The following is a 24,118-nucleotide window of genomic DNA, read 5'->3' as shown; positions in this document are numbered from 1 at the left end:
TCAAATCAAAATAGATAACTTTTATTTATGTCGAATGCATTGACAAGACACTTTGATACAAACGGGTAACAGACTTATTTTTTTTTATTATGGATGAAAAAAAAAGGACTGAGTTTTAACATCTTATTTCTTAATTTTCTAATGAAACGACGCACCGCACTGGCCAAGAGTCTGTTTGTATTTATTGGAAAATTAATTTCATTGGGGGAAAAAAATAAATGATGAAAATATAGTGTCATAGAGGTTGGATCAAACACAGCCCTAATGCAGAATTTCAGAGAATATCACTTTGTCTGATATTAAGCACAGATTACGTAAGTTGCTTTTTTCTTTTAAACAAAAAAGGTGCAAACTTCCTTAATGAGCCCCCCTCCCAAAAAAAGACCAATGAATCCTTCACTGCAAAAAAGTTTGAATGTGAATTTTACCTCAACAAGGCACTGAGTTAGTCCTGCAGGGACCAAAAACAGGACAAGACATCACAAATTTACAAAAGCATCAACAGTTTGAGCTTAAGGCAGTAGGAGACAACAGATGCAGGGTGAAGATGCATTAAAGCAAACAAGTTCAGTTAGTTAGAAGCTTTAAAACTTGTTTTTGCTTATAGAAAAAGGGGAAAATTCCAGAGTTTTAAACAAAACAAAGCTTTTTTTTTTATTCTTTCATATGCATTTGAGGACACGTTCTGAAAACTTTTGATCTGCTCAAAACAATTGCTAATCGAAGTTTAAGGAATACATTTATTTAGACATTTTAAAATGACTTAAACGGTGAACTCCTTTTCATTTTGGTTTCATTAGTCGAGAAAAAGGGTTAAGAGAAAATTAACAGTACGGTCTTGGAAGGGGTAAATATAAAATATATATATATAAATGCACTAAAAGCAGCATCTATTATACAAAAAACCATAACTGAAAGAAAATTTGACCAATTAATATTTAAGTTTTTTTTAAATAAAATCTTCCCCTCACTGAATTACTAAAGGAAAACATTTGCTTGTACCTTTTTCAATTCAACCCTTTTTTCTTCCAAATAAATATAAAAACATTCACACCAACACACAATAAAATCCAATAATTAGAGAAAGCAAAAAACAAAAATAAAAAATCATGTTAGCTTACATAACTTAGGACAACACACCATTTTTATGAACATTAAACATGGACTTTTTTTCCCATTTTATAAGTAAAACATCTAATTGCTAATATGCAGTGAAAATATCCACGGGAAAAAAGCTTCATTTAAAACAGCTGATGATTTGGTGCCGAGACACAAAACACGTTACCTGACAGGTAATTAATTTAAGGCATGAACTAGAATTTTCTGAGCTGATCTGAAGTGCATATATTGAAACATAACAAGGGCGTTCCTGTTCTGAAATCCTTTGGCGAGTCTTAATCCTTCTTAAAGGCGACACTCGCTCCATTAAACTCACCATTCTGAGTTTTATTCTTTTTCACGCGAGGTTTAAAGCATCTGCTGAACTTTTCTCACTCTGCCAAAGTTTTCAAACACACCTGGAAACACTTACAGACAAAACCCATCTAAAGAAATCTCACTAAAACATCATTGAAACAAACGCATTTAAGACTTTGCTCTGCTCCAAACACCTGAGACTACGGCTAAGCGCCTAAAGAACTAATAGTGAACATGATCAGTATTAGTTGTTACCCATAACTGCAGCAGTCTTAAAAAACTTGGTTTATGGTGCAATTTTAGGGACGTCCTCTGGTCTCAGGAAAACCTCTTCTGACATGAGATCAAGTGGCATCAGACAACATGCCATAAAGAAAAGCACATCGGAGGCCATTCCAAAATCCATCAGACGTCTGACTCAACAGCCAGAAAACAACGTCTCAGGACAAACTTCGTCAGACAAATGATGAAATGGACTCAAACGTCATCAGAAAAAAAGTGACTCAGGAAAACCGTCATCAGACAAAACATTGTCCGACAAAACGGACTCAGGAAAGCTGTCATCAGACAAAACATTGTCCGACAAAACGGACTTAGGAAAGCTGTCATCAGACAAAACATTGTCCGACAAAACGGACTCAGGAAAGCTGTCATCAGACAAAACATTGTCCGACAAAACGGACTCAGGAAAGCTGTCATCAGACAAAACATTTTCCGACAAAACGGACTCTGGAAAACTGTCAGACAAAACATTGTCTGACAAAACAAACTGAGGAAAACAGTCATCAATCAAGCAAAAACACCATCCAACAAAAAAAGAGAAATGTCCTCAGTCAAAAATTACTCAGGAGAAAGGCCTTTAGAATAGTCTGACTTGGGCAAACCACCGCCGCCACACGAGTCTCAGGAGAATCTTACTCCAGAGTTCAAGTGAAAAAGGCTCAGGACAAAAGCTGTCAGACTAAAAGAATTTAAAAAAAATTACTGACTCAGGAAAATTGCGTACAACAAAACAGACTCAAGAGAAAAGCAGCCAAATAAACAGACGTAGAAGTGACTTAAACAAAAACATCCTGCGGGTGGCGCCACTGTCAGTTCACAGCCAAATTGTTGAAACAAGGCATCAATGTGCCACAATGGCAGAACGCAAGTTTCTAGCTAAACCACAGTTGTTTTAATTACTTCTCCCTGTACGTTTGCTACAGATATATCAAGTTGCGGGAAGGTCGTGGAAGTGACACAATGATAAGTATCAGGAACCTGAATCTGACGTCCGCGCTTAGTAAACAATTTGGCCGCGACTTTTCTTTTCCTCTGTTCTTGTTCGTTTCCACTGCCTGTTGTGATGTTTGGTAGCAAACGCAGCCATTTAAATGAAGAAGAAAAAAAATTGCCGCCACCTACAGGATGCTTTACGGAGGCGGTCCTTTTCATCTGATGACATTTTTCCTAAGTCTGTTGTGTCCGACAACGTTTTTCCAGCATCCGACTCATCTGACGATATTTTTCCAAAGTCAGTTTAGGCTGACAGCGTTTTTCCGAAGTCTGTTTTGTTTAACGGCATCTCTACAAAGTCTGCTTCACCCGACAGCAGGATAATTTCCTCTGGCGATATTTCGTCTGAATGCGGTTTTCCTTGAGAGCTTTTCCCCCGACATCGTTTAATCAAGCATCGGGGGGTTTAAATGAACCCTGATGCTTTTTTTTCTCCTCCATTTTCTGAGGTCTGATGCAGTTTGATCCGATGTCTGAGAAAGTTTCTCCAAGACCTGAGGATGTTCTCAAATACACACCATACTGGTTTCCCACACACTGATAAAAGAAAAAAAAACACACTTCAGATTTTACTTCACATTAACCACGCGGAGGAATCCTAATAAAAAAAAAAGAGATTTTAAGCATCTAAAGTATAAATACTTTTACTTTACAGCATTTTACTTTTACTTACTAATTACTGGATGATTAAAAAACAGCCTATAGGCGTTTGACTTGAACCTGGGCCTTTTATGCCAAATTCAAAACAACAAAATTCCTCCAGTTTTTCAGGATTCCAGTGATTATTTTTGCTTTTTACAAGCTTTCTTTTTTTTTTTTGCTGATGGGAAAATATTTAAGAAGGGTGTGAAACTGCTCCAACATGTTTCTCCTCTGCATAAACCGACAGAACTTTTGGGAGTATTAAATCAGTGTTAAGGAAACCAACCCAAAAGGTTGCGATGCCACACACATGCACACAAACACCTCCACTATCCAAACAACAGGATTGGTACAAAACCTCAAAATAAATTTTATATAAATAATTTAAATAGCTATACTAAAGCTGAATGACGTCTGTCTAATTTTTTAAACAGCCACCTAGTGCTGATAAGTTATGTACAATTAAAGGAAATGGAGATTTCGTAATCGGGGGTATTCGAGGGATAATTTCCCAAAAGCCCACAGTAAAATCATTAAGCTCGTCTGTCCGACGAAACCATGAAATGCAGTTAGCTTCTTGTGGAAACACAAAATGACCTGTGCACAAGCACTTCCTCCTTGGTGTTTCGTTTCAACTATCCCCCAAAACGTGCGACAAGTCGCCAAAGTCACAGTCAAACAGTTCACTGATTCCTTCGTTGTCCTCCAGTCCGAAGTGGTAATCGTGGCTGTGAGGGGGGGACAGGTTGATGAAACTGTCCAACGGAAGAGGAAGACCCTCTCCGTTCAGGAGGTCCGAGGACGAGAGGGGCGACAGATCAAAGTCCCCGATGTCTCCGAGAGAGAACGGGTCTCCACCAAGGAGAAATTCTGTCAAAAGAAAAATGACAAATGTTTAGGCGGAGTGGCTTTGCCCTTTATTTTACCTCACACAGTAATGTAGACGAGCTGGTTATTTCTGCAAAAACATACAACGCCACAAGAACGTGTTTTATTTTAAATCTCTGAATGCATCGGGTCGTTGGTGCCAAACAACCTAATCTTTTCACAACACAGTTCAAATGTGTCAAATTCCACTTTAGATGGCGAGGATCATCAAGGAAGTTTGTTTGTCGTGTTTATGCCGAATAAAAACCAATCCCAAAGCCTTGGTTTCATTCCTTATTTCTTCCTCCTCCAACAACCCCTTCACCCTGCAACTACGGCAAGCATCAAGGACAAAAAACATCAATAACAGCACACGCTGGATGGCCAATTTCTAACGGAAAATGCTTTTTCTCGACTTCAGTGAAGAAAATTGCGATAAATGAGATTAGCAATTAGCGACAAAACCTACATAAAAAAGCAACCACTGGACCATCCAGTTGTTGGGTCCCACCAAACCGCCGCATTACCTGGGTCCTCCATTTAATATGCACTCGCGTATTTAGCAACAGAACACCGCTGGTGTGAGAGAATCTCCTCTCAGTAACATCAGAGAAGGAGAAACAGCCGGCTGCTACCTCTTCAACAAGCTACCGGAGTCCCAAAAAGAAAAACGCCATTTGAAGTCACAGAAAACCAAAAACGTTTGGACGTAGAAAACTGTTGTTTGGTATTCAATCAACCAACTTTATTTATATCCGGGGGTGCACATAATAATTTTGGGTTGGTACTCAGGGGAGAACCTATAGTTGTTGCTTGGTTCTCACATTTTTTAATGCACCTCATTCTTAACCCACAACAGGAACACAACAGAGTAACGCGTTGACGATGCAACATATTTTAATTTTGACTGAAAACAACAAGTACAACTGGTGCATATCGCCAGCTTAACTTAAACCTTCTAGTTTTTAAACAACATGACTGAATTGTCTGAATGTAGAACACAACGTGTAAACAGCTGCTTTTGTGATAACAATCAAATAAAATAAATTAAAAAGCACTTAAAAAGATTACTATTTCAGAGCACTGAAGTTTTTAAAATGGCATAAATACCGTTTTTATTTCTACACTCTCATCATCATCATCCTCATCCTCACTATCCTGACTGGCTTCCTCCGGTTCACACACAGCAGAGGACAACTTTCTGATGTTCTCTGCTGTTAGCATGTTTATCAAACGCTGGATGAATGAAGTTTTTAGTGCCTGTGTAAACGGAGCTGTTTTTGTCTGCCAGGGCAGGATTTTCACGGCGTAATCTGCACCACATCTCTGTACGTTCATCGTTTGTTTGAAGCCAGCCGACCTCCTGCAGCCACTTCTCCGTGAATCCTCTTTTCTTTTGCGGTTCCGAGTCAGTCTGATGTGTTTTTTGGAGGCGGAGGAACGCCAAAATAATTACTTAATGGAGCTTGCTTCTTGGACATCTTTAAAATGCTCCAGAAATGTCTTCCTTACTCCACAAAATCTTAGGTGTGCAAATGCGTGCTGCAGCTTTTTTTCAGGTGCGCGTTGTTTATTTTGACAGCGCATGCGCACCTGCGGACCACTTATGTGCACACCTGTTCATACGGAGCCTTCACATGACCCAAGGGCCAAACAAAAATGACATAAAAGTGTAAAAACATTTAAAAGATCAGACAAAATCCAGGTGGGACTGCACAAGAATGTGACAACCTCCCATTGACGACACTCCTCCTCAGTAAAAGCTATTGAATAAAAGTGTGTGTTCTGACGTGTGTGTTTGTTAGCAGCCCCGCCCTCATGTGATTCATTTTCATGCTGGAAGCTGTTGAGTAAACATCGGTAGCACGAAGCTCACGCTCAACGGTAACGGGACGAGAGAGAGAGCCGTCTCTTGGTCAGCTTGCTTCTCACACCAAACCTTCTGTCAGGAATCTTGGCGTGACCTTTGACCCAGCTCTCACCCTGGATTCTCATGTCAGTTCTCTTGTTCGCTCTTCCTTCTTCCATCTCAGGAACATTGCTAAGCTGTGTCCCATTCTGTCCCGCTCTGAACTTGAGACAGTTCTCCACACCTTCATCTCCTCACACTTAGACTACTGTAACTCTCTTTTCACGTGTCTGAGCAGAACCTCCCTGAACCGTCTACAGGTGGTTCAGAACGCCTGTGCTCGGCTTCTGACCAAGTCCTCCAAACACACCCACATCACCCCGCTTCTCCTCCAGCTTCACTGGCTGCCAGTCAACTTCAGGGTTCATTTCAAGATCCTGGTTCTGGTCTATAGGGCCTTACATGGACAAGCACCATCTTACATTGGTGATCTTCTTAGTCCCTACACCCCCAGCAGGTCCCTGAGGTCCAGTGATCAAAGCCTACTGGTTGTGCAGTGCACCAGGCTAAAGGTCAAAGGTGACAGATCATTTGCTGCTGTGGCCCCCAGACTCTGGACCTCTCTCCCCCTGAGCCTGAGATCAGTGGACTCAGTGGTCTCCTTTAAAAAGCAGCTGAAGACTCACTTGTTCAAGCTGGCTTTTGTATGACCTTCTTCACCACTCTCTCTTTATTCTGCTCTCCCCACCTATTCCACCTTCCTCAGGATCCACTGACTTCCCTCTTTCCTGTTCACTCTCTCTCTACATTTTTTTAATCTCAATTGTCTATTTTTGCTTATTTTAAATATATTTTTAATCAATTTCTAAATGTTTTTTTATATTTTTACATTTTTTGTTTTTGTGAAGCGCCTCGTGATTTTTATCTTGAGAGACGCTATAGAAATGATATTTTCTTCTGTGCGTGTGTGGCCCTGTCCTCGCTCCAGCAACCCGGTGTCGGTACAAGATCGGCTCGGGGTCCGTCGACTGCCGATGACGTCAAAGTACGGCAAACCCACTCAGACAAAATACACTACACATCTATACGGTTGGAAAGAATTTAGCAGTGTCGTTATTAAAATAATGTTTCTTACAACGTACGTTTGTGTTTATAATGTATTTGTAAAATAAAACACTATATTGTATTCATAATGTTGAACTCCTCTTTGAGCACATCCCTTGAAGGACCATAGGTATTAGCAACACCTGTGTAATAGTATTTGCAGGAAAGAAGTGTGTCCCGTTTATTGAAGTATTTTGTGTTTAGTTTTTGACGTCTTGTCCATGCGTAGTTCAGTTACGCTCATAGCTGCTAGCCAAAACTCGAGTTAAAAGTTTTCTGGCTTTACTAAAATACCTGTCTGTACTTATTTGATTGATGGTATTTTTACTTTCTATTAGACTCCAAATGTAATCATTTGGCACGTTTCTAATTCATAATTTGTAAGAATGTAATCGGTGATATTAGCATTAGCATTCCTATGGGTTTTTCCACGTATATTAGCATTGCGCTAACCACTCGCTGCCAAATTGCAGCCTTTGAGATTAGAAAATCTCCTTTTGTCACATCGCAATTTAATTGCACATGCAGTTAATCATTCAGCCCTAATATACATGCATCTCTATGCTAAAAGTGTATTTTCAAAGAGGTAATGATGGATTTCTTTGTAAAAGTTGTCCATCTTTCCAATAGAAAGATTTGCCTGGACCAACGTAACGTGATAACAACGTAACGTGATAACAACGTAACGTGATAACAACGTAACGTGATTACGTAATTCTGTAAGGTTCATGTTCAGCCAATCAACTACTTAGACGTCATCAGCAGTTGACGGACCCCGAACCAATTTTGCACCCGAGCAGATCTTGTACCGACACACAGCTGCTCAGTGGGAGGAGAAAGCTCGTCCGTCCGTCCGTCCGTCCGTCCGTCCGTCCGTCCGTCTGTCTGTGTGTGTGTGTGTGTGTGTCCCACAGGAGCAGAGAACAGTTTTATGAGAACACACAGCAAATGAATAAAATGACGTGGTTCAGACCTCAAAAACAACACAACTCATGCCCTCCTCTGTTCATCTTATCATGGATCCCGGACTTTCCCGCACGTCTTGAACACCGCCCGTGAACTCGGGGATTTCTGCATTTCTGAGAACACTACGTGAACACTCCCCGACCGTACGGCCCTTAATGTGTAAGTGTCATTAGGGAAGATACCCGAGGGAAGGGGTCAGTGTTCTGTCACCGCCTAGCTTGTTCTCTTAATTCGCTAAAGCAGCTTTAATCTGACGGAGACTTTTTATGTTTTCAAAGGATTGTTATGTTGGACTGTGGATGAAAGACTCGTGAACAAACCATCTTATTGGAGGACTTTTATTAGACCCTCAACCTTGCTGCACAGAACCAATAATGGTTTTTCCATGAAGGCTGCGAGGTGGAGCAGTGGTTAGAGCTGTTGCCTTGCAGCGAGAAGGTCCTGGGTTCGCTTCCTGGCCTGGGGTCTTTCTGCATGGAGTTTGCATGTTCTCCCTGTGCATGCGTGGGTTCTCTCCGGGTGCTCCGGCTTCCTCCCACAGTCCAATTGGTCTGTCTAAATTGTCCTTAGGTGTGAGTGTGTGTGATTGTTTGTCCTGTGTGTCTCTGTGTTGTCCTGCCATGGACTGGCTCTCTGTCAGGGGTGTACCCCGCCTGATTGCCCATTGACTGCTGCCCCCCCCCCCCCACACACACACACACACACACACACAACCCTGTGAGGACAAAGCGGGTTCAGAAAATGGATGGATGAATTTTTCCATGAGAAAAACAGACTCTGCACAGATTTCTACGGATTCTTGCTTCCCCAGCTGTTATATATAATGGTCACTTGTCTTGCCTAACCAGTGGAGTCAGAAAGAAGGACGAACAGGACTTAAATGTTCTAGTTACCCACCCGTGTCGCCACCTACGCCCAGCGATGAAGCTTCCTGCTGGGATGTAGCCGTTACTGTGGACGAAGTGGAAGCCGGCGATGACGCAACCACATCTTGGGCTGTTGTGCACGTTCTGGACTGCTCTGCGGTGTGCGATGGAGACGGCACTCGGGATGAATCTGGGTTGGTTTTCAAGGGACTGCTTCCTGTCACAGGGCTGCAGACGCCAGAGCTGTCCTCTGGACAGAGGAAGACGTCAATCGGACCCTGCGTGCTCTTGAGCGACACCTCGTAACCCTGAGAGGCAGACACGCCGCGTTGTCAGGACAAAACCACACAAACTGAAACGTTACAGGTGCTTAAAAAAAGGGTTCAATTATATGACTGAGGCCTTCACCTGGCTGGGTTCTGAAACTTGCATCTGGGTTTCTGGTGGAGCTCGGATCACCATGACCAGCTGGTCCGGCGAGTCGAACGATTTCCTCAGGTCCTGGCAGCGCACGTAACCCAGCGTGAAGACAGAAGTTAAGGGAGAAGATGTTCAAGCCACACGTTGCTTTACTCACTAGCGGTGCTGGATTAGAGGTTTAATGTGAGGACTAATTTAAATGAATCAACATCTGCAGCCTGCGGTCCAACTGGGCGCCGCCGAAGCTACAGACCAGAGCTCACCGCTGCAGCTGCAGCCAGGGGACCCGGTTCTGGTTCAAGGATATTTCTTGTTCTGTGGGTCCTCTGTGAGCAGCCTGAGCTGCAGGGTGCATTTGGAAATGAGCTCATCCAGCTGCTCCTCGGCCTCCGTAAGGTCACACACCTCCCCCTGCAGCCGTTTGTGCCGGGAAACCAGGTTGGCGTCGATCCGATTGCCGCTGCCAGGGGAAAAAAGGCGAGGACCCTTGTTAAACGTTTGTTCCAACAGACACAACGAGGTTTTCATCCTTGCCGTAAGACGGCTTTATGCTCACAGCCACTGGATGTTGTTCTTGGACTTCTTGGAGATGAGCTGGATTCCCTCCAGGACGTTTGTGATGTCATAGATGCGCCGTTTCTGGACGTCCAGAACCTGCGAAGCCCAGTTCAGATCCACCACGCCGTCGGCCGACTGAGATAGCAGGTTCAGAAAGCGCTTGGTGGTCAGGTTTAAGGACGTGTCGTAACGCGACTTCTCTGATGCGTTTCGAGGAACTGCGTAGAAAAAAAATAACACATTTAGGCTCCTACGTGTGCGGGCTCGTTTAGATGCAAGACGACTTCAACAGATCCGACGGCCAGTTTCACCAAAAACAGGTCGCTTTGCAGGATTGTTGCTGCACGGCGAGCTTTCTGCTCACAACAGCAGAACGGTTTGCAGAAATATAAACAGAACAGGAGTTCTCATCCTGCTTACACATGTACGGATAAAGATGCAGCAAGTCTCTGCTTTTGCTCTAGTGCTAACAGGCTGCACAGAGGTCAACATTACAGGCAAGCTGAAGGAGGAACAGCGCCTCACTCTTCAGAACAGGAAGATTGTTGCCTCATCCTGTTTGATCTGAAGGAAACAGACGATGAAAACACCCAACTGGAATAAAAACTGAGCACAAATGTGACTTTCTCCTTTTATATCATGTGCTTTAAAATTTACATCTAACACACTTCCTACTTCCTTAAAGGGACATTATGGAAGTCTGACAGCCAAAACATGTATAGAAATAATAAATGTCTTCTTCATACATTCTCCTGCAATGCCCTGGTCCTGTAGAATGAGCCCTGGCATTTTTACTGTGATTGCCTGTTTTTCTGTAAAATCACAGAAAAAGAGAGATGCTCGGGTCGAGCAGGCTGCTTCATGCGCGTTCACGCTCAGGCATCGCCCGTAGCGTTTGCTATCCGTAGCTTTAGCAGCAGAGAGAGAGGTAGTGCCACTTTGTCGCTGTTCCTAACGCCTAGTGACAAAGCTAGCTACATTTCTGAGGACCCTTAGCTACTTTCTGTAGAACTTTCTTCTAGATATTTCCTGCAAATTAGCAACAAAATAGCCATTTTCGCTCCGAACCGTTCTTTGGTTTGACGTTGTTTCAGCTGTCATCAAGGATATAAATGTTACAGATACAAAAGACGTCACTGGCGCTTTAGCTCACCTAGTAAGACGTCTGACTCTCGTGCAGAAGATCTGGGTTTGATTCTGGATGTGAACATAGTATAATTAGAGTTTACTTTTTACATTAATGGTATATTTTTTACAGTAAGATGCCCAAATTTTTATTTGAGACTCGCCGAACGGCATTTGAAGTCACAGAAAACCAAAAACGTTTCATTTTGGAACAATTTTTCAAGCAAGGGAAGGGAATGATCTGAGCATGCAGGAGGACTGACCCATCTTAAACCTTTGTCGGCTGTGCTGAAGAGAAAGGTACAGAACCAAATTATTTAATTAATTAGCTGCGCGTTCTCCTGTCCTCTGTCCTCCGGGCTACACACACACACACACACACACACACACACACACACACACACGGGACTGTCTCAGCTGTTACTTTCGTTAAGGAGTGTGCACGTACAGCATGCGCGCCTCGTGCACGAGCCTACTATTAAAGCTGCTGTTACGTTTTTGGCCTGAGGGGGCAATCATGAGCATAAAAATTCACAAGTCCGTAAAGTCCCTTTAAGGCTCGTCGTCGCTGTACTTTACTTTCATTCTAAAGAAAAGCACAGTTCCTTAAATTTGAAAAATCCACTATACTAAAACTCAAAAGTGCGTTTGTGGGTGCATACCTCTGGGAGGAGCAGGCGTAGAAGGCGGAGCTTGACCCGTGGGAGGTTGGGTGGTGCTGATGTACTGATGGTCACTATCCAGGTCCAACTTCCTCTTTACCTGAAGATGGAAGCATGGAATACGTTATATTTGTGTGTTACCTAAAGATGCACGGAGTCAGAACGACATCCTGTGGTCAAATCTGGGTACTGCAGTCCGTGAATCAAAACAAACGAGTCTGTTCTGAGCCACTGTTGCCAGTTACGGCACGGCACCAGAAGATTCTAGATGATGAGCAAAGACGAGTCATACGCGGTAATTTGACGAGTAGATAAATATATTTTGCTGTAGTATCGAAGTTTGCTTGTAATCCACCGTTAGCATTGTTAGCTCAATGTTAGCCTCTGCATTAAGAACACAACAAAAAGAGGCCGTGGCTTCTTCGGGGTTACATGAAATAACGTCGCTCTTTTTACTGACTTCCATTTTGTTCCACAACGCCGCAGCATCATGCCGGCCGATGTCAAATTACAAATGTCGGTGCAGACTTGGCAAACCTGCGGGCACGTATGATTGGCTCTGGAACCAGGAAGTACTGAATTGGGACAGATTGTAAACAAAGACTACCTTCCTCTTTGGTTTTTAAGTTAAACTAGGAAACCTGACGACCCCATAGCCGGCTGAGAAGGAAATCTGTTTTTAACGTAACCGTTCTTCCAATACCACTCAGATGTTAGACTGTTATGGGATTATTTCACAGTAAAATTATTGTTGCACCTTGAAGAAAATGCTTAAAAAGCAAAATATGACATGAAACTTCTCATTTAACCTCATCTCACTCCCACTCTCCTCACCGGAGGTCTTCCCAGAGCTGGCCGCCTCTTGTCCTGGGCCCCCACGTCAGCGGGCCCCTGTGGCGTGGCGAACAGCAGGATTTCCCCCGTGCTGGTCGGGGCTGCAACAGGGTGGAGTCCCTCATTGCTGGGGCTGGTGATGATGACTACCTGATGGTCCTCGCCCAGTTTTATACTCCCAGAGTTCAGCAAGGTCTCAAAGTCAACCAACAGATCCTCCGATGTCTGCCCTGTTATCAGAGTCTCTGACATTGCACTGGGTCACCAAGTGCTCCTTCACTAGTCTTTGGGTGTGCTGGGAGGGGTCACAGGCTAAGATGGTGTACTCTAAAAGCACATCAGCACCTGCTGACATTTGTAGTTCTCTGTAAATTCGTGGAGCAGGAGTAAAAAATGCTCAAACGTCCCAAATTGGAACAAGTTGTTTTCCTCACAGACAAACATTTATTACAGTTTAACTCAAAGAGTGATAAATAAACAGAACTTGCCAAATCAACTTCAGACCGAACGGAGAAACTGGATGTTCTGCCAAACAGGAAAATGACAGATCATTGCTAAATTGCACAATATCTCTACGCCATGAGGGTCTAACGCGGGATTAGCACCTAAAACAGGGTCGCGAGACCCTGCCGCGGGTCTGAATAAACGCTAAACATAAGGACGCCAGCGACGGAGCGAGCAAATCTTTTGTTTTCGTGCCTCCTGTCAGCAGAGTTCGGCCGCGGCCTGAACACACAGCTACCGACACGGCTAGCAGGCTAACTCATGGCTCAACAACAAAGCCTCGGAATAGTTCTCGAAGGAGGCGCGGAACGAGCCGTTCCCAGCCGTAAAACTACCACAATCACCAAACATCCGAAACTGGGACAACGGTTAAGCTACGGAAACTTTAAATCAGCTTTTCAAAGTTAGCTAACAAAGCAAAATACAGAGAAGTCGAACGGCATCGCCGTGACTCAAAAGCATCATTGATTGGGTATTTATGAAAACGTCTGGCTAACAAAGACCTTATAACAGTTACTATGTTGAGTGTGGAAATGTAGGGCAGATTAGCATGTTAGCTTTAGTCATTAGCCGCAGTTCTTCAGTCCCCTCGTTTTGTTGGGGCACTGCAGGAAGCAGTCAGACAAAACTGGAATTAAAAAAACGAAACAAAACGGTCAAAGTACAAACGCATGCTTTAAAACCGCCGCCGATGCACTTTCAGCTGCTCACCAGGGCTGCGGTTCTCTCATGAAAGTGTCCACCCGAGCCCGATATCAGCCGTTATTGTTGTTATTGTCCCAGCTGATCTACATCTAAACAAGCGTTGGTCGGTTTTCGCGCGAAATCCATTTTGCCGCGAAAGTTGCACGTGGGGAAATCTGACGCTCGCCATTGGCCAAAAAGATGCACATTCTTCGAAGAGAAACCGGAGCTTTCTGATTGGTGTAAATGAGTGTCCGTCATGTAGACGAGCACAGACTAGTCGATATGAAGATGCGTTCAGGTTCCACGGAAGAACCTCAACTAACTAGCGTTTACAATCATTTCGCTTAGATCAAAATCAACATATCAATGATACATTGATCTGATGTCACATATTAAACATTTAATAACATATATTAGTTATTGAAAAGCCGTGACCGAACTTACAAATTAAAGTCCTTACGTGACTTGTATTTTATTTTGCATGCTATTTAAAACATTTGATGTTTTAGCTATTTTGTTTTAAGACTGTCAGGAATGTCCACATCATATTATAAACAGTTTATGCAGCTCTCTATTGAACAGTATATTTTTTCAAACACGAATTATTCGTAAAAATCTCGTCGAATTTACAGAATAGAAATGTCCTTTAGGTAGCAGCCCTTGCTAATCGAGCGCCTATCTCTCAGAAATCTGCAAGATGGCGCAGGCAATATTCGAGGTGCTTGAAGGTAGCAATATTTTTGTTAACTACATAGCTACCAACATGTTTACATGTCAGAAAATATTTTTTATAGATAAACATGTTTAGAGCCATTTTAAAATGTGGAAATAATTGTGAAACTATGCATAGGTGTTTACTAATGTTACAAAAATCAAACCACCCTGCTAGGTTGGTATGTACATGTAAACAATAACGGTGATTAATTACACTACGTATGTTTAATAGGTAGTTGATTATTATTGTGCTACTAGATTATCAAGCAGAGCTTTTAAATGTAAACACGTGCATTGTTTCCTCCCCCCTCTGTTGTTTCACTCTCTCTAGGCATGGACAACCAGACTGTGTTGGCTGTTCAGTCTCTGCTTGATGGCCAGTCTGGAGTTCCTGACCCAAATAATCAAAATGTGTCAACCACGCCCACTATTCAGTCTATGGGTAAGCAGTAGGACGCACTAGCATATAAGTTAGGCTGTCATTGCTTTCTTTTATAATTTATTTAGGGCAAGGTGCATTTGGCTGTTGGTTAAAATAAAAATAATGACAACAACCACTTTAATAATAATAATAATAATAATAATAATAATACAATTCGAGGTTCCTTTTTAATAAAAGAAAAAGGGGAAATAGCAAAGGTAAAAAAAACGTAATAAAAGCAGGGACAAAAATGCAGCTGGACACAAAATGGATTTTTTAAAAGATGAGCTTTTAAAAATGATTGAAGAGTAGAAACGGGTCGATGATGCCCATTTCATGAGGAAGAAAATCAGAGGGGAGCATGGAAAGGTAGAACTGGATGTCGTCTTTGTAGCAGAGGAAATCGATATTAAAGCAACACGTTCCTGCTTCTGCTTCCTACTGGCTGAAATGGTAAATGGCCTGTATTTGATATAGCACCTTCTAGAGTCCTGGAACCCCCCAAGGTGCTTTACAACACAATCAGTCATTCACCCATTCACACACACATTCACACACTGGTGGGGATGAGCTACACTGACAGAGGCGAGGCTGCTGAGCACTGGCGCCACCGGTCCCTCCGACCTCCACCAGCAGGCAACGTGGGTTAAGTGTCTTGCCCAAGGACACAACGACAGCGACAGACTGAGCGGGGCTCGAACCTGCAACCTTCCGATTACGGGGCGAGCACTTAACTCCTGTGCCACCGTCGCCCACAGGTGAAAGCAGAATTACAACTGTTGTCTGCAACCCTGCCACAACCTGCTTTAGCTAACGCTAACATAAGCCAAGATTCACAGTGTTGGATAAAAAACATTATTACATAGTCCAGTAGCAACAAAGCCAGGTCACCGTCAGTCCGTGATTTCATAGCCACTTTTAGCTCCCTCACACAAGAGCAGGCAGCGCCGACGTTCACTCCGGGTTTAGCTCTTTGCTTCAACTACAAAGACGTTACCATCGTACTTTACTTCCGGGTTCCACCGTGATGTCAACACAAAAGGGGAAATTCTTCTTCGTGTGCATTTTATTGACGGTCGGTGAAATGAAAAAGCTAACTTGATTGCCTTAATGTTAGCTACGGGCTCAGTAAACAGCTGTTTCCATAAAGCAAGTAGAGAGCTCTCACTAGTGTTCCTACCCGAACCACAGAACTGCAGTCAGTGGTCAGCTGAGTGCTGTCCCATGTGAAGTTGCTCAAGTTTCTGGCTCAAGAACCACTAAAACCAGTTTGAAAGAAGTAGCTTAAAGTGTTAAGTCTAGTTAGTTTTGCAGTGAGGACATAAATGTGAAATAGAAGGAGCCCCAGGACAGAACCTTGGGGAACACCGACTTGGTGTTTTAGTGAGTCGTGTAGTTTGAAGCCTATTCAGCCTAACGGTGTGACTGCTGTGTCGTTCTCTCGTTTATGGAATATGCATTGAACCTCGACAAGCAGACGATGAAGACGTGTTCCTGTGTGGCAAATGTAAGAAGCAGTTTAACTCGCTACCGGCCTTCATGACTCACAAGAGGGACCAGTGTCAGTCTGGTGCCCCCTCGCTGTCCACGGTGTCTCTGGCCTCTACGAACGCTTATGCGCCGGTCCCGTCTATCAGCTCCGTCCCACAGGCTCCAGCCAACAGACAGGTGAGACACGAACGAACGGCTGTTTATGATGAATCAGCTCTACATTCCTCTCTGTTCATCAGGTGTCCACCTACATCGCCGTGCCTCCTTCACCTTTGACACACACGCTGGTGCAAGGCAACGTGCTAGTCAGTGACGACGTTCTCATGTCAGCCATTTCAGCCTTTACCTCTATCGAACAGCCCATGGCCACCATGCAGGCACCTTTACAGGTAACCCTGCAAAACGCCCTTTTTGTCCTCTGGATATAAAATCAGTCACTTTTCCTTCTGGTTCTCGTCTTTACTGCAGAGTAACCTGAGCATGCACACAGCTGGAGTATCCTACCTTCAGCACCATCACCATCATCATCATCAGCAGCAGCAGCAGCAGCAGCACCAACAGTCCTCCCACCCCCTCCCAGCTGGACAACCCCCCCAACAGTCACTCTCATCCCAGGTCCCAGCGAGCCACAGCAACTCCGTGGTGCAGGTCTACAGCGCCATGCCCCACATGGCAGGGGCCGGTGGGGGTGCAGCAGAGATCCACGCCCTAGGACTGCAGGCCTTCCATCATCCTGTTCAGGTGAGCGAACCAGCTCTTCCATCTCCATCGTGGCAGCAGGAAGAGCCTTAGAAACGTTCCTGTTCTGATCCCAGGCCCCGGGTCAGTGTGTGGACAGCCAGTCCTTCAGCAGCACTCCCGTGTACAGTCCTGGGAAGCAGGCCACCAAAACAAAGAGCTGCAGCAACAACCTGACAGAGCTGGGCGACTTCGAGAAGGTCATCATTCCCAAACAGCCCCGGAGTAGCAAGAAGAGCTCCAGTGGAGCCGCAGGTGAGAGAAAAGAAACGTTTAAGTTCGGCTTTGGGTTTAAGCTGCAGTGGGAGATGTTTACGTCAAACATTCTTTTTCCACCATGCTAGAAATTCTCTTTAGATACGAATATGAATTCCTCTCAACCCTTAAAATCATCCAAGTCTGCAGCTTTTAGTCACGAGCTGATTTGATCTTCTCAGCAGAGCAGCTGAAGGGGAAAGGTTCGAAGCTGGAGTGTAATTTCTGCGACAAGATCTTCTCCAAGAACTTTGATCTCCAGCAGCACATCAGGAGGCAAGTGGTCTGTCGGCATCCATAAAACAAACGTCCGTAAATCCATCAGAATTATATCAGCAGTGATTGATTTCTGCAGCCACACGGGAGAGAAACCCTTCCAGTGCATCGTCTGCGGACGAGCCTTCGCCCAGAAATCCAATGTGAAGAAACACATGCAGACTCACAAGGTTGCTTTTCCCAATTTTGGGGGGAAATTTATTCAATTCTTCCATTCCCAAAACCTAAGATGCATGTTTTTATTAGAAGGAGTTACGCCGCAGTGCTGCTTTGGCTCAGAGGTGAATGAAATTTAACGCTAAGACGTTTGTAACCTTGAAGGTGTGGCCGATGAGCGTGGCCAGCTCGGTGTCCCGACTGCCGGTTACGGTGAAGGTGGTCCCGGCGTCGGCGGGGGAAGAGGGACGGGGAGGCGAGCAGCAGAAGGGAGGCGACACGGACGAGGACGGGTCACAGCACCAAACGGGACAAGAACAGGAGTCGGAGCAAGCAGGTGATGAAAAGGAAAGTGGATTCTTAAACGAGAGATTTCCAGCTTTCAAATTAAACTCAAACGCGTGACATCAGAGGCACCGCGGGAGTTGGAGGAGAATGTGACCGATGCTCACGCTGGTCCGGCAGAGGAGGAGAGCGGTCGCCCCCATGTCCAGATCCAGGCGCTGTCCAACCAGAACCAACAGACGGTAGTGATAGACAACACCTACCGGTGCCGGTTCTGCAGCAGCAAGTTCAAGACTTACTTCCAGCTCAAGTCCCACCTGACGCAGCACAAAGGGGAGCAGGTGAGAGCCAGACGGGTCCGGTCCGTCCAGGAAGTAGCACTGTTGCAGCTGATGCTTGTAAATTCAGCATTTGTGACCAGTTACTGCTACGTTCACTGAAGTTTGACCAACACGCTTCGTCTCTGGGAGATCAAAACACGTCTGCTGTGATTCGGTTTTCCTGTGACGGCACATTAGGGTCGCTCTTTCTGCCGGACGCGTAAGACACGTTAACTACGCCTAGTTTGAGCAATAAAAACACGTTTTTTTGCATGATTGTGTAAAGAGTAGGTGCCCGTCTCTCAATGCGACCATGTGACATGAAGATTCCTCAAGGAAAATTTATTTATCACCATTTTTTATAAGATAGCTGGAATTTTAAGCAGGAAAAGTCACTAAATTCTGGAAAATCCCAGCAGTCGGAGTGCAGGAGCGTAGTTAGATTGCCTTTCTGCTTCCCTGCAGGTCTATAAATGCGTGTTAAAGTCCTGCTCCCAGACCTTCCAGAAGCTCGATCAGTTCCTCGAACACATCCGGACCCACCAGGAGCAGCTGACGTACCGCTGCCACCTCTGCAGCAAGGTGTTCCCCTCGCTGTTTGAACTGGGGGTCCACCAGTACTCCCACTGCTTCTGCCCACAGCAGAACCCACGCAAGGAGGCAGCCGTCTACAGGTCGGTCCGCCCGAACACCACAGGAAAGAGGGGGAAGTAGCTTTTCTTCACGCTCGCTTGTGCTTTCCTTCAGGTGTGTGAAGTGTCAGAGCAGATATTCAACTCAGGAAGCTCTGGAACAGCATCTGCTGACGGCTTCACACAGCTTCCCTTGTCCACACTGTCAGAAGGTATGTCAACACCTGACGGTGTCACAGAGAACGCTGTATCCCCGATGCGTCTGGGTTTAGAGACATTTTGGCTTTTTCGTTTGGCTCAGTCTGACGTCATTTCCAGGTTTTCCCATGTGAGAGATACTTCAGACGCCACCTCCCCACACACGGAGTCGGAGGGAGGTTCAAATGTCCCGTCTGCAAGAAGGCCTTCAAGACAGAGCACTACCTCAAGCTGCACACCAGGATTCACTCAGGTCTCCGAGCCGCTGGCAGAGTTTCTGGTTCCCAATCCAAATCTGCTTCAACGTGTCCATAATTTCTGTTTGCAGGTGAAAAACCGTTCAAGTGTTCCCTCTGTGAGGCGACGTTCAACAGAAAGGACAAAGTAAAGCGACACATGCTCATCCATGAGCCTTTTAAGAAATACAAGTGTCCCTTCAGGTGAGCGATGCACGCTGGCCGTCAACATTAACGTCGACCCCATCGCCTCCTTCAGCCACATACAGGAAGTAGACGGGAAGAAGACCGAGTCAGAAAAAGCAAGTCTCTTCTACGTCGTCTACGTCTTCGTATTAACGGCCCCGCCCACCTCGTTTGCGACAGCAGAAGGCTGTTGTTGATTTTGTGGCCGGGAGAGAGCAGAGTAAAAGCTAACCATTAGCATTAGCTCGTTTCCAGTACCAGACCTTCGCAGTCTGCGCTTGTCTCCATTTCACCGAGCTGGTCTGAAAAAATAAAACCAAAAACACTTCTGGGCTATTTTAGGGACGAACCGAGCACCTGAACTGGGGTTGGCACTCGGGTGTTTCTCAGTGTCATGGCGCCTGGCCTTACGAGGACACGGTCCGTCCTTGGTCAAAGAAAACGGTTAAATGGAACAGACTTGCTTCATGTGACCGCGGCTTCCACGGCGGTGACGTAACGTCACATGACACGGGAGATAACGTTATATTATATATGTATTAGTTTCAATATAACTATATAACGAGCCTTTTACTTTTTAGATTGTGTATATGTTTGTTAAATTAAATATATAAGTGAGTTACTACCCGCTAGCCACCGAAGCTGCAGCTACTAAGCAGCTAACCAACCATAGATAACTGCTTTGGATCTAAAAAAAACATTTTAAATTAGTTGACTTACCTTTAAACTTGAAAATTGTCCCTGAAGTAGCTGCCGGCTTCTGATCCGCCGTCTTTTTGAAAATACCGCGGTGTATTCTGGGTAATTTTTGACCAAGGCTAGGCTACAAGACACCTCCCATGTGACTTTGCTCAGCTAGCTAAACGGCTAACAAAGGGAGAACAACCCTCGGTAGAACATGAACATTGGAACACGTCTTGGCGGCTCCCGATGACGTATCTCCTAGGCAACCGAGGCGGGGCCAAGACATCAAGGCAAGGCTCCTTGACATTGTGAAACACTCAGAAATGGCCTGGTGGAGTCCCTGGCCGGGATCTGTGGTCCTTTTAATGCCGATTGGTTGCAACTTCGTAGAAAATTATTTTGGAATAGAAGGAAAAAAATCTGCATTTCTAACCTCCCCTCCCCCTACAGCGCACCTTAAAAAAAACGATGTTTCTTCTGGTCATTGAACGCCACTTTTTACGTCACACGGTTGCTTTCCCAGTCCTCTGATGCAATAAAACATTGAATGTTATTGATGTTCGTGGACACCTCTGGGCGTCCACTCACTGCCACGGTCGCGATATGCTGACGTCTTAGCAAAGGCCTGAAAGGGTCGATTTCACACGGCTAAGGCGGAACAGTCAGGATTGTGTTAGCTGTCGCGCTAGCGATGCATTTTTTTATCCAGGGTAAAGGAGCGAACGATGGCAGCGGAAGAGTTGCACCCTCTGTTAGCCAATCGGAGGAGAGAGCTTTTCATGTCATGAATATTAATGTGTAGGATTTGTATTTCTGCCCCCCACCCCCCCACCCCCACACACACACTCCTCAGACATAATTATACTCTCTGAAACAAGAGCGCCAGAGCTTTTTCTCCACGGAAAACAGCTCACAAGGGAAATTCGTTCATACTAGATGCTACAGCAGATTTATGGAAGAAAACGAGTGAATGAGACCTTTAAAGGAACCACCAGCCTGGCGTACACCAGACCCTTTTTACACACTCACCTAATTTTCTGTTTCCTCATCAGGACACATGTTGGCTGCACCAAAGAGTTCAACAGACCCGACAAACTCAAAGCGCACATCTTGTCACATTCTGGTGAGCCAATGACTTTATTTGTTTTTTTCCCTTTTTTAATAAATATTGTTCAAGCTGCTCGGTTTTAAAGCAAATGTTTCCCCCGTCAGGTATCAAGCCCTACAAGTGTCTGTTTTGCCAGAAGGCGTTCAGCCGCAGGGCTCACATGCTGGAGCATCAGCAGTCCCACACAGACAACTACCGCTTCAGGTGCTCCACCTGCAGCAAGGGCTTCACCAGACAGAGCTATTACAGAGACCACAAATGTCCCGCGGCAGGAAACGAGACGGCGGCAAAGGGAGGAGCGGACGGAGACGAGGCCGCAGGAGCGGTGGAGATCGGTGGAGAGCGCGACAGGAGGAGAAAATCTCTAAGGTCGCAGAGTGGTGGGGGAGATGCAGAGACGGAGGAAGATGAACACCGAGAGGGGACACGACAGGGCGAGGGAGAAGACGGAGAAAGGACAGATGAAGGCTGTGGAGTTGCTGTCGGCACCACTGAGGGACAGACTGAAGGGGACGAGGACAGCGGGACGGATAAAGGTGGCGAGGTGCTGGAGCAGATCCGCAGCAGCGACAGAAACGGTTCACAGCAAACTTGCTTGTAGTTGTGAAAATGCTCCAACTTTACCTGGAAATGTCCTATTTTTTTAAGTCAAATGTTAATTAAAGGTGGAATATGGAACACCAAAGCGACATCTAGTGTGCGGAGGTTGTAGCTGCAACATTAGAGCAAGGTTTCCACTCGTCGGACATCAGGTTCGCTGCAGATACGCGACATTTCTTATCAGGGTCCATCTGTCGCAGGCTTCACCTGAACTCACTCTGGTCTTTTATGGTCGCTCCTCTTCTGAGGAGGACAACGACATCCTCGGGGCTCAGAAGCAGCAGCTCGACTCGCCGAGTCTACCGGTTTCAGCCAGCCTCACCGTACCGAGTGGAAACATAAAACACTGTACCTTCATTCTGCACGCCTCCAAACGCCGTGTGGAGGGTCTATTATCAAACGATGCAGCTTTTCATTTCCATATTCAACCTTTAATTAGAAGTGAAAAACATCAGGGAAATCAATTTTTTTAATTATAAAACTTAATTTTTCTACAGCCGTTACAATTATCCTCTTTCACTCATCTTTTTGCCAACATATGAAACCGGTCCTGCACTTTTGTGTAAAGCGTTTATGACTCCTTCGAAGAGAAACCGGAGCTTTCTGATTGGTGTAAATGAGTGTCCGTCACGTAGACGAGCACAGACTAGTCGATATGAAGATGCGTTCATGTTCCACGGAAGAACCTCAACTAACTAGCGTTTACAATCATTTCGCTTAGATCAAAATCAACATATCAATGATACATTGATCTGATCTGTCACATATTAAACATTTAAAGAGGCGGACGGTGCTTTCGACTTAATTCAAGAAATCTGACGACATTTGGTGCAACGGTAGCCGAGAGTAGATTAGAGAAGAGGTTAACTCCAACAACAGATGGCCTCAGATTAAGAGGTGGATGATGTGCATACTTTCCAGGAAAGCTTTTAATTTAAAATAAAGATTACATTTTCAGTAATTTTATGTTTTTAAAAAATAAAAGTTTATTCAAACACCTGTTTCCCTCGGTGATGCGTCTGTGGTTCACCGACTCGTTTACTTACCTTGGTATCAAAGGGCCACCTCGACGAGGCCACAAGAGGAGGAGCCACAGCCAAATACCTACAAGTAAGGCGAGTCCTAAGAAGTCGGTCAGCTCATTGGCAAGAACAAGATCTGAGCAATAAGCAGCAACCAAATATGCCAGTAATCCGATATCCTGCAGGGAAAAGCTGGCCAAAGGAAGGAATCAGACCATAGAAGTTCCTAAACATGCATGGAGGGTTCCATCCCAAATCCAGCACCCTGAGACCACACTAGCCGTAAGGAAGGAGGCTGAGGACTAGTGCGTGTGAGAGCCACATCCAGGATGAAACATCTAAGATCCATAAGTACATTAAGGATAAGGCACCGCCAGATGACGTGCTCAGTGAATGTCTCAGACGATGGCGAACAGAGGCGCTGGAAATGCCATCGTAGAGGACAAACCCCTACACGGGAAGTACCACCGACAGATAACCGAAGCGGCTGACATCAAGAAATCCTACCAGTGGCTAGAAGGAGCTGGTCTGGAGGACAGCACAGAGGCACCCATCATGGCTGCACAGGAACAGGCCCTGAACACCAGAGCAACAGAGGCCAAGATCTACCACACCAGACGAGACCCAAGGTGCAGGCCCCTGAGACAGTCCACCACATAACTGCAGGGTGGAAGATGCTGGCAGGTACAGCAAACATGGAACGCCACAACCAGGCGGCTGGCATCCTCTACAGCAGGGGTATCCAGTCCTGGTCCTGGAGAGCCGGTATCCAGCATGTTTTAGTTTCAACTCTGCTTCAGCACACCTGATACCTGGCTTCTGCAGAGCCTGATGTACTGCTGCACAGGGGATTCAACTACTGAATCAAGTGTGTTGGAAGAGGACAAACCACGAAACCTGCTGGTTACCGGCCCTCCAGGACCAGGATTGGGCACCCCTGCTCTACAGGAACACCTGTGCAAGAGTACGGACTGGAAGCCCCAAGGTCAAAGTGGGAAACACCCTCTAAGGTGGTTGAGAC

The 24,118-nt window shown here is 45.2% G+C and overlaps 2 protein-coding genes across 4 annotated transcripts; one reads left to right on the top strand and one right to left on the bottom strand.

Moving 5' to 3' along the window:
* Positions 1-13,914, bottom strand: e2f1 (E2F transcription factor 1). The gene is made up of 8 exons (XM_015968576.3): positions 13,800-13,914; positions 12,585-13,716; positions 11,751-11,850; positions 9,962-10,181; positions 9,713-9,865; positions 9,394-9,508; positions 9,017-9,293; positions 1-4,203 (listed from the first exon to the last, which is right to left on the bottom strand). The coding sequence occupies exons 2-8, from the start codon at positions 12,834-12,836 to the stop codon at positions 3,965-3,967; spliced, it is 1,356 nt and encodes a 451-aa protein (XP_015824062.3). The 5' UTR covers positions 12,837-13,716; positions 13,800-13,914; the 3' UTR covers positions 1-3,964.
* A 535-nt stretch (positions 13,915-14,449) lies between these two features.
* On the top strand, positions 14,450-23,072 carry znf341 (zinc finger protein 341). Of its 3 annotated transcripts, none has more exons than XM_015968573.3 (16): positions 14,450-14,503; positions 14,821-14,931; positions 16,388-16,578; positions 16,641-16,790; positions 16,870-17,142; positions 17,217-17,394; positions 17,577-17,670; positions 17,750-17,840; positions 17,992-18,163; positions 18,238-18,452; positions 18,897-19,105; positions 19,179-19,275; positions 19,382-19,514; positions 19,590-19,701; positions 21,420-21,490; positions 21,580-23,072. In XM_015968573.3, exons 1-16 carry the CDS (start codon positions 14,473-14,475, stop codon positions 22,074-22,076), a joined length of 2,625 nt encoding a protein of 874 aa, XP_015824059.3. In that variant the 5' UTR covers positions 14,450-14,472; the 3' UTR covers positions 22,077-23,072. The 3 variants fall into 3 exon arrangements, with proteins under 3 accessions (XP_015824059.3, XP_015824060.3, XP_015824058.3); XM_015968574.3 differs by having other exon boundaries at positions 16,385-16,578; positions 17,580-17,670; XM_015968572.3 differs by having other exon boundaries at positions 16,385-16,578.
* The last annotated feature ends 1,046 nt before the right edge of the window (positions 23,073-24,118 follow it).

This window comes from Nothobranchius furzeri, chromosome 15, assembly GCF_043380555.1.
Source record: "Nothobranchius furzeri strain GRZ-AD chromosome 15, NfurGRZ-RIMD1, whole genome shotgun sequence".
Classification (NCBI taxonomy): domain Eukaryota; kingdom Metazoa; phylum Chordata; class Actinopteri; order Cyprinodontiformes; family Nothobranchiidae; genus Nothobranchius; species Nothobranchius furzeri.
Note: the sequence above shows the minus strand (reverse complement) of the source record. Positions and strands in the feature narration are given on the sequence as shown.